The 10,220-nt window shown below is 30.5% G+C and overlaps 1 protein-coding gene across 1 annotated transcript; it reads left to right on the top strand.

The window, feature by feature from the left end:
* Window positions 1-3,983: 3,983 nt before the first annotated feature.
* Window positions 3,984-7,491, top strand: LOC100807731 (cyclic dof factor 1). Its single transcript, XM_003556685.5, has 2 exons — window positions 3,984-4,377; window positions 5,809-7,491. Exons 1-2 carry the CDS (start codon window positions 4,198-4,200, stop codon window positions 7,075-7,077), a joined length of 1,449 nt encoding a protein of 482 aa, XP_003556733.1. The 5' UTR covers window positions 3,984-4,197; the 3' UTR covers window positions 7,078-7,491.
* The last annotated feature ends 2,729 nt before the right edge of the window (window positions 7,492-10,220 follow it).

Here is a 10,220-nt window from a genome sequence, read left to right as displayed (position 1 = left end):
ACATGCGTGAGCTTTGTCTGATTCTAATTTACATTGCTATTGTTTATGTCTTTCTGTTCGTTTTGATGCCTACTACTATTTCTGTTTTGTTCTTTTTTACACACTTTTGTATGTGGTTTGTTTTGGTCTTTATGTTCATTTGCATAAAATATTTTTGAATTTATTTCCTATGTTTCTTTTCTATAATTTAAATCAATTTCAAAATGTTTCCAACACAATCAACTCTTTTTACAAATTATCTTTATATTATATACAAATAGCACCTTGACTAATACCAACACAGAACCTTGACTAATAATATTTGTGCCACTTACAGTAAAATACCCTGCAAACCCGCAATATTTTTTAATTTATTTCCTATGTTTGTTTTATATAATTTAAAATAATTTCAAAATGTTTCTGACACAATCAACTCTTTTTACAAACAATCTTTATGTTATATACAAACAGGACCCTGACTAATAATATTTATGCCCACTAATTATGCAAATTTAGTCCCTCTTCACAATAAAATACATCTAAAATAAAATTTTCCCTGCAAAACCATAATATTTTTAAATTAATCTCCTATATTTCTTTTATATAATTTAAATCAATTTCAAAATATTTCCAACACAATCAACTCTTTTTGTAAATTATCTTTATGTTATATACAAACAACACGCTGACTATTTATCTTATATACAAACAACAAGCTGACTATTTATCTTATCTACAAACAACACCATGACTAATAGTATTTATGTTGATGCGAGAGTCTCGCGTACGGTTCTTTTGAGAAGGGTGTGATACCACCACCTATCAGGCCCACTACAAAATTATTTTAAAAATTTAGTCCCTCTTCACAATTAAATACATCTAAAATAATATTTTTCCTGAAAAACAAAATATTTTTTATTTTATTTCCTATGTTTCTTTTATATAGTTTAAATCAATTTTAAAATATTTTTAACTCAATCAACTCTTCATACAAATTATTTTTATGTTATATGCAAACAACATGTTAACAAATAGTATTTATGTCACTTACAGTAAAATTATACAAAAAATACCCTCACAAATATTATTTGTTCACTTACCGTCTAATGATACAAACAACACTTTGACAAATAGTATTTATGTCACTTATAGTAAAATACCGACCCGTGCATCGCACGGGCTCTCCACTAGTACAAATAAAAACAGACCCCCGGTAAATAATTTCAAAACAACCCCCTTTTGATAAATAGTTTTTAAAAAGACCTCAAACTAGTGCTTTTGCCAACTATTGCAAGCTAGAACTCGTCGTGGAACTCGATTTCCAGTCTTGTGGAAGGTGAGTTTCTTAAGGATAAACATTATTTATCTAACTATAGATTTTGTTAGTTTCGTTTTTTGGGTTTTCCTAGAGTCCCCCCAATTACTATCTCCTTTTTCTTATTTTATTTTAATGGTATTTGGGGTTTGTGTGTGTGAGATCTTTCGGGTGTCAACCTAGTTGGGGTTCCCTCCCATCTCTCACCACTCGAACTTAATTTTATATGAAAAAATTATCTTTATTGTGAACGGGAACATAAGAAATAAATTAAATAAATAATTATTATAAAATAATTGTGCTCAATTGTATAAGAATTTTTCTATTAATTTTATCTACTTTTATTGATATGAAATTTGATTTGAAGTGAACTGAAATTTATTGTTCAGATTAAATAAAATGAAACTTTATTTAATATTTCATACAAACAATTCTTGTTGATGAAAGATCCAAAACTACTGTTAGCATAAAAAAAAATTTGTTATTGAATGGAAAGACTAAACCCCTATTTGCAATGAAGGAAAGAGACTGGAGAATGAGAAAGAAGGAAAAATTTGAAATTTGAATTTGAAAGAAGGTCAAAGAAAAGAATATTTTTATTTCTAAAAATCATTTTCTTTCTTTCTTTTTTGTTTTACTTTTTTTTCTTTAACCAAACACATACTATAAAAAAAATTATTTTACAATAACTATGATAAAAAAATTATTTTTTACAAGGCTACCTATAATTTTAGTATTTTAAGGAGAACATTCCTATTCAAGTTAGCCATAACTATTATTGATGATAAAGTTTTTCTTTTGAATATTCAAGGTTTTATTGTCCGTAATAATTATACCTTACTCAATTGGAAATATTTCTTGTAAAAAAATATTTATAATCTTTTGAAAGGAGAACATTCTCATTCAAGTTAAGTGAAATTACTATAGACGATAAAGTTTTTATTTTTTATTTTTTTGAGTATTCAAAGTTTTATTGTCGATAATAATTATATTTGACTCAAATGAACTTATTTCTTGTAAAAACAATATCTATAATCTTGTTTTTTTTATGGTAATATGTCTATAATCTTGTAAATAGAGAACATTCATATTCGAGTTAAGAATAATTACCATAGACTATAAAATTTTCATTTTGAGCATCCAGAGTTTTATTGTGCACCATAAAATCGGATTCAATAGCAATTATTTCTTGAAAAGCAATATCTATAATCTTGTAAATAGAAAACATTCATATTCAAGTTAACTAGAATTACTATAGATGATGAAGTTTTCTTTTTTAGTATTCAAAGTTTTGTTGTCCATAATTATTATATCTGACTCAATTAAAATTACGTCTTGTAAAACAATATCAATAATCTTATGAATAGAGAACATTCCTATTTGAATTAAGAAAAATTATTATAGTCGATAAAAAATTAGTATTCAAAATTTTATTGTCCACAATAATTATATTTGACTCAATTGGAATTATTTATCGTAAAAATATCTCTAGTCTCATGAAGAAAGTCAAAAAAATCATATTTACTTACCATTAAAAAAACATTTAAACTAATTAATAAATAAGAAGAAGAAGAAGAAATTAACATAGAGTCAATTTGATTAGGAAGAAGGAAGAGCAAAGAAGAGGAATGTTTGTGGGCGGTTCGGGTTGGTTTTGCCCAAATTTAAGATTTAATCTAATTAAATTTTATTGGTTTGCTTCGGTTCGATTTTCACAATTTATTTTTGAAACCGAACTCAACTCATTCATAATGGTTTGTTTCAGTTTGGACCAATAAGTTACCCATTTAAATTTGATATATTTTTTTTCTTAAAACTATTATTTTATATCATAATTCATTCAATTATTAAATATAATTAACACAATATTATCCAATGTCTGAAAGTAGTAAAATCAATTCATTTAATATCATTAACATAATATTCTAAAATACACTAATACAAATTAAAACAAAAAATCTTCAACGAGATTTGTTATAATAGTATGAATCATAACTATTTCTTACAAATTAATTTCTTATAATAAGTTTTTCTGCAACCAGATTTGTTATAGCCAGATTTGTTGCAACTAGATTTAACGAAACAAATAAATAAAATATGATTCATTAATATTATAAACATGACAGAAAAGATAAATATGAAAAAAAGGTGAAACTAATAATATTGTACCTGAAAGTAATATTTTAAGAGGTTCCAACAATTAAAATTCCAATATTAACAATATTTAGAATTAAACCAAACAACTCTAAAAATTTTAATCGATTTTGACCACTTCAATCCGATTTTAATCGGATATATAAATTTAAATTCATATCTCAATTCATACACAAATAATTTTAATCAATTCAATTTTAACTCATATTAATTGAAATTAATTTGAGTTTACTAATAACCAATACACAAAAGAAAGTCTTATCAAGAGTGGTTGACGAAAAAGGCAAAAAGTGAAAGTGCTGACGGGGATGAAAAAGGGTGGGACAGAACAGCACTATCTTTAGAAGCAATGTGGGGAATCCAACAGCACACACAAGATCTCATAGGCCACAAGAACTTGTGGCTCAAAAAATTCCCCTACTTGCTGAAGTGGCAAACAGCAATTTAATTAATTTTCTTCCTAAAATAAAAACACAAACAAACAAACCTCACCACTTCACAGTTCAGACTTCAGACTATTCATTATCCGTTTTCATATCAATAATAATTAAATAATTAACATTACAAAAAGACACACAAAAAAGTTACTGAACACAACACAACGCTACACCAAACCAACTTCTCTATATATGTATCTGTCTGTACTTATGTAATATATTTTCCCTCGTTTCTTTCCCCATTTTTTTCCCTAGAAAGAGAAGCAACAACAAGAGAGAGATTCTTGAACCTGAAACTGTTACAACACAGGAATGTCAGAGGTTAAGGACCCTGCGATAAAGCTTTTTGGAAGGACAATTTCGCTGCCACACACACACATCAATGATTCTTTTTCTTCTGCTTCTGCTTCAGGACCTGCTTGTGCCCCTTCATCTTCCTCTTCTCCTCGTGAAGTTACCTCTTCTGCAACACAACAACAGCATGAACCTGAGGTAGGTGTTGTTAAAGTTGTCTTGTCTTGGTCTCAATTAAATTTGGGGGAAACCATGATGATTTGCAAATCTAACCGCGACCCATTTCTCAGAACCGCTCAATTGTTAATGGGTTTTTTTAAATCGTGAAAAAGCTTCCTTCTTGCCTTGGTGTCAATTGAATTGAATTGAGAGGCTTTTTTTGCAATTTTCTATGGTTATGTTGATTTTCTTTTTAATATAAGTTTTTAATATGTGGGTATTGAATTTGAATTTATTCAATCATTTATTAAGTGGTGGCTAGAATTCATTGCCTAGTTCCTTTCGGTGAAATTGGATCCAATCTCCATTATGCAATAGAAGTATAAGAATATAGCATAGAATATATTTTGTGGTTTGGCTTGCTTTATTTTTGCGATTCTGTTTTACAGTCAATGAATTTGCTTAGTGATTTTTCTAATTCTATTATTTAGAAAAAAAAATTGTCCAAAACCGGGTTCTTAATCATAGCAAGTTCAATGGATTTTTTTAAATAAAATAAAAATCATTGTGTTTATTTCTTATTGGATCTCTTTCAGCATCACATGTTAATTGCTACCTCGTTGGCTTGAATATTTTCTTGTTAGATTTATTGCTTTACTTAACTCTTTATCAAGCGTTGCTTTTCACGCCATGGACTTTAATTGGAGCTTCACTATTTTAGTTTGACACTTTTGTCCATATTATTCAAGTCCTTATTTAACAATTATCAAAAGACCTATAACCTTGTGACATCACGAGGACTTATTTATAGAATATGTTGGATTTATTTATTTTCCAGCTGTTTCATACTCTTATAATTTTTTTTCTTCCCTGCCCTGAATTCCAGAACTTCCTTTGTTTTCTATTCCTGTACATTTTAGTACAAAATTTGTAAATATCAAATACCATATTTGGGATTTTTAGTTTCACCGTGGAACCGTTGCCTTCTAGAATTGTGATTTTGTTTTGCATCTCTAGAATTGGGATTTTAGTACTGAATTGTTCTTATTGACTATGCACTATCACGTGAGCGTTTTCATTCATTAAACAAAGTACACTGTTAGCTTCCTTAACGTGAAAGGAAAAATAATTTCTCCCCCGTTTTCCGTGGTATGAATTCACTCACCCTCCTACTTTTTCGCTTAAATTATCCAAGATATTTTGTATGGTGAATCAGTGTCACTAAGTCAAAGAAAAACAAAATCAATTTCACCTGTCTAATGCTTCTATTTTCGCACTATGTCATAACATGCTTCACGCAAAATTTATATGTCTTAACATATCTTACACTCTTGATAAATACTATTATACCAATATACTTATCCTTTTGTTTCATATATGAGGTTTTGAGTTCACTGTTTTCTAATTCCACTATTGTAGTTATAGTAAATAAATTAGCATTTCTAACATTGATCATGTTCATTGTTTTAGGAACCATCAAGGAAAGTACTTACCTCATCACAAGATGATGATGATGCCTCACATCAAACCACAGAGGATTTGAAATCTTCCACAACATCTTCAGGCATATTTGAGAATCCTAAGACTCCCTCAGCAGAAACCGAGACATCAATACCGAAATCCTCCACAAATGGAGAAAAAAGCGAGAAAAGTGCTTCTGAAGAAAAAACACTAAAGAAACCTGACAAGGTACTTCCATGCCCGCGATGCAATAGCATGGAAACCAAATTCTGTTACTACAACAACTACAATGTCAACCAACCTCGCCATTTCTGCAAGAACTGCCAGAGATACTGGACAGCTGGAGGTACAATGAGAAATGTGCCGGCAGGAGCCGGTCGTCGAAAGAACAAGAATTCCTCGGCGACCGTGTCACATTACCGGCACATAATGTTCTCTGAAGGGCTTCAGGGAGCCACACTCAATGCCCCCAATGGATTGCATAATGCTGTTATGACCTTTGGTCCTGATTCTCCCCTTTGTGATACGATGGCATCTATGTTGAACATTGCTGAGAGAGCACAAAGTTGTGTTCCAAATGGGTTTCATGTAACTGAGCCAAATAGTTTTGTTTCCTATAGAAAGGAGGAGGAGGAGGAGGATGGTACTAGTGGTCACTCTACTGGAGTTAATTCTGTTGCAACAACATCAACTTTAAGCCATAGTGGCTCACATGAATCATTGGATAAAAAAGTTGTTGAAGGTTTCACTCCTCAATTTCCATACTTTCCAAGTGCACCTTGGCCTTATCCTATCCCTCCTCCTACATTTTTCCCACAAGGGTACCCTTTATCATTGTATACTACACCTGCATATTGGAGTTATATGCCACCCTCTTGGAATAACAATATATCAGCTATCTCACCCCAATCTTCTGTTAACAACTCTGTCTCTAACCCTACTTTGGGGAAACACTCAAGGGATGGAAACATCATTGCTTCATCCAATTCACAAAGAGAAATGCATGACATGGAGCACAACAGCTCAGAACACAATGCCTTGATCCCCAAGACACTTAGAATTGATGACCCTAGAGAAGCTGCAAAGAGTTCCATTTCCATGTGGTCAAAACTAGGGATCAAGAATGATGACAAGGCCAGTTCCGGAGGCCTTTTCAAGGCTTTTCCATCATCCAAGGGAAATGATATCAATCATCAAATGGTTGAAGCATCATCGCCGGTGTTGCAGGCCAACCCTGCGGCTCTATCGCGGTCTCTTACCTTCCGCGAGCAGACCTAAATGGGAATGAATCACAGTGAGCCAAATCAAGTGCAACCTCATTTTGCTGACAAGTTAAGAAATTGTTTTGTTGAACAACCTCTCTATGCAGGATTCCTAGGACAGAAGAAGTGTTTCACTATGGCTTCTCTAGCTACCAATACCATCTAGAGCCTGTTAAAACTGAAACAGGTGTTTTGTTCCAGAATTAGATGATATCTGTTGAGTAAATATCTTGGTGTACAGATATATATATATGTGTGAGATGAGGAAAACTAGGGGGAGAAAAGAGAAAGGAAAGGAGATTCTTAGACTAAAAATCCAATGGTGAAGAATAAACTTACTAGTCTTCGTTGGTTAGAATTCTATTGTTACTTTTTTTTTTCTTAAGATTTTTTTCTTTAATTATGTTAATCCATAAGGATTATTATCTAATTTTTATTTTATTTTTTTATTCTTCAATCATGCAATATATATATATATATATATATATATATATATATATATATATATATATATATATATATATATATATATATATATATATGCACAAATATCAACTCATATGCCCTCTGCTTGCCATTATCTAAATAAAGTTGGAGGCATCTTTGTTTTTTTCTTTCTTTTTTGTAAGTTTACATTCAACTTATGCCACTTATTCAAATATGTGGAGATGAGTGCCTTGATGATGTGTAACTATGGTACCTCCAAGGGATAACTGTTTTTTTTTTAAATAATATTATTTGAAAAAAATGGATTAGAAATGTTTTCTTTAAAATAAATTAATTTAAATACACTTTTTTAAAACCATTTACAAAGACGGAGAGTGTAAAACTATATGGATCTTTATATTGTAAATTAGAGTCTTTAAATTTTAATATAAGTTTTTTTATTATATTCTCTTTTTCTTTATGACACATTATTTTATGGTTATTAATCACTTTAAATTTTAAAGAATTATCAATTTATAAGTTATACTTTTTCCTTTAATGTTAACATGAAAAAATAAATACAAATTTTAATTTTCAATTTCTTTTACTCTTTAAATTATAAAATGGTTATTCAATTTTTTTAAATATACTTTTTCTCTGGATCAAAGTTTGTTATTTTTTTACTTTATTTTTTATAAAAAAAAAGTTGTTGCACTGTACTAGATGTTTACTTGCTAGATTAAAGAAATAGAGAGAATAATAATTCTACTCAATTTAAATACGATTGCGTCTGTTACAGGATTTTGTGATTTGTAAAAAAAATATAGATTTCTTTTTCCCCTTTATTGGTTATTTAATACATTAGGAAAAGAGAAAAGCCATTAAAATTAACGGGTGCCACTTTTTGAAGATTATAAAAATGGAAATTTGATGGCTGTACTTTCTTTTCACTCTTATTTAATTAAAGAACTCCAAAATAGAGAAAGTTGATAAATTCCCATTCTTTTACGTCTATACATATCAAGGTCATTTTCAATCTTTATTGACGCAACAACAGAAAGTTAGGTCTTGAAGCAGCAATATGCCAATCTTTTGTTAGTGAGATCTACCATAATATTCATAATATTCATGGTTCTACATTCCTATTACTCACTTTCCTCGCAGTAAGAGCTAGTATGGTGAAAGAAAATACTAATCCACAAATAAACAAAATGGACTCGAGCTTTAATTTATTGCATTTTGCACTATATTTCATAGACAATCAAAATTGCATATATATAATCAAGAATACGGTAAGTTTATCAATCATATATAAACAATAAAAAATAAGAAACAAAAATATGTCCGTGAAGATTATGATTTAACAACTATACAATCAGTTAATAACTCTCTTAATTCAGAGATTCATTAAAAAAAATTATCTTAGGTTTTAATTCTCAGTCAAATAAAAAAAGGAAGACGTACACAATTAACAAGCTAGCATGAGAAAAGTCAATTAAGAGTAAGCATATAGGTGTTGTTAATCCCCTTTATTCTCCCTGTAAAATATTTTTCTTTCTAAATTTCTTGTTATTTATTTTGTGATTTATATCCAGTTGCTCTTAATTATTTAGTTTATTTCCAATTCATTGACATAATAGTCACAATAATATTAATGCTAAGTCCTAGAGACCAAAGTTTTTTTACTAGACTAGCTTTTCATTTATACATAATGCTTTTATTTTATACATCAAATGATCTTTTTTGTCATTTATCTTTTTTTATTCAATTTGTTTTTTTATCTTTTAAAACCTTCATTTTGGTCATCTATATTTTTGAATTGGTTCAAAATAGTCCTTTTGTCCATCTATAGTTAACGTCATTAATTAGATCAAGAAATTAATAGTTAAAAACCGTCACAAAATATCTTTTCTTCCTCTCATCCCTCCTCCTCCCCCTCTCTTTTCAAACCACCTAACAAAAGTATTCTAAATTTGAGATTGAAACAAAATATGATAACAAATAAATCTAAGACCAAATCACAAATTGCAACAACAATTTATCAAATTCCACATAAATTTTCACTCTAGATCCAAATCACAAATAGACCAAAACTTGATGGAAGCCATCACACTATCGATTGGAACCACAAATCAAGAACACAAATTTCTCGACATTAACATTCATTGCAATCCCAAATAAGCAACAAAACTACCAAAACAAGGAAAGGTAGGAAAAAAGAAGAAGAAATGAAACACCACCGCAACACCATGTCAAAGGCGACAGTTCCCCTCATTTGCCACTACACTACCACCATCTATTGCTCCCCCTCATCTTCCTTCAAATGACTTCCCTCTCCCCCCCCCCCCCCCCCCCCCAACAAACAACAAATCTCTTCTCCTCTTTTTTGTGTTATGTCATTTCTTTTTGTTTTCTCCCCTCATGCCACCCTATTCTCCTCCCCTCCTCATTATCGCATCCTACATCATCACTGACTGTGTGTCATGTGTCACCGTTGACCACATCCCTTGAATCACTAAAAGAAACACAAACAAGATATTTAAGGAGAGGTAAAGAGGTCCAAAACTAGCAAAGACCCAGAGACAATGGATAAGTGGTTTTATTGCGGGAAAGGTGAGGTTGGGGAAGCACGGGATGGGAGATTTGGGATTTGGGGTTTGGGGCTTGGGGCTTGGGCTAGGGTTAGGGTTTGGGGAAGAAGAGGCCTTGGAGTGTTTGATATGAGAAAAAATG

Source organism: Glycine max, chromosome 20 (assembly GCF_000004515.6).
Source record: "Glycine max cultivar Williams 82 chromosome 20, Glycine_max_v4.0, whole genome shotgun sequence".
Taxonomy (NCBI): Eukaryota; Viridiplantae; Streptophyta; class Magnoliopsida; order Fabales; family Fabaceae; genus Glycine; species Glycine max.
This window is presented reverse-complemented; position numbering and strand designations above follow the sequence as displayed.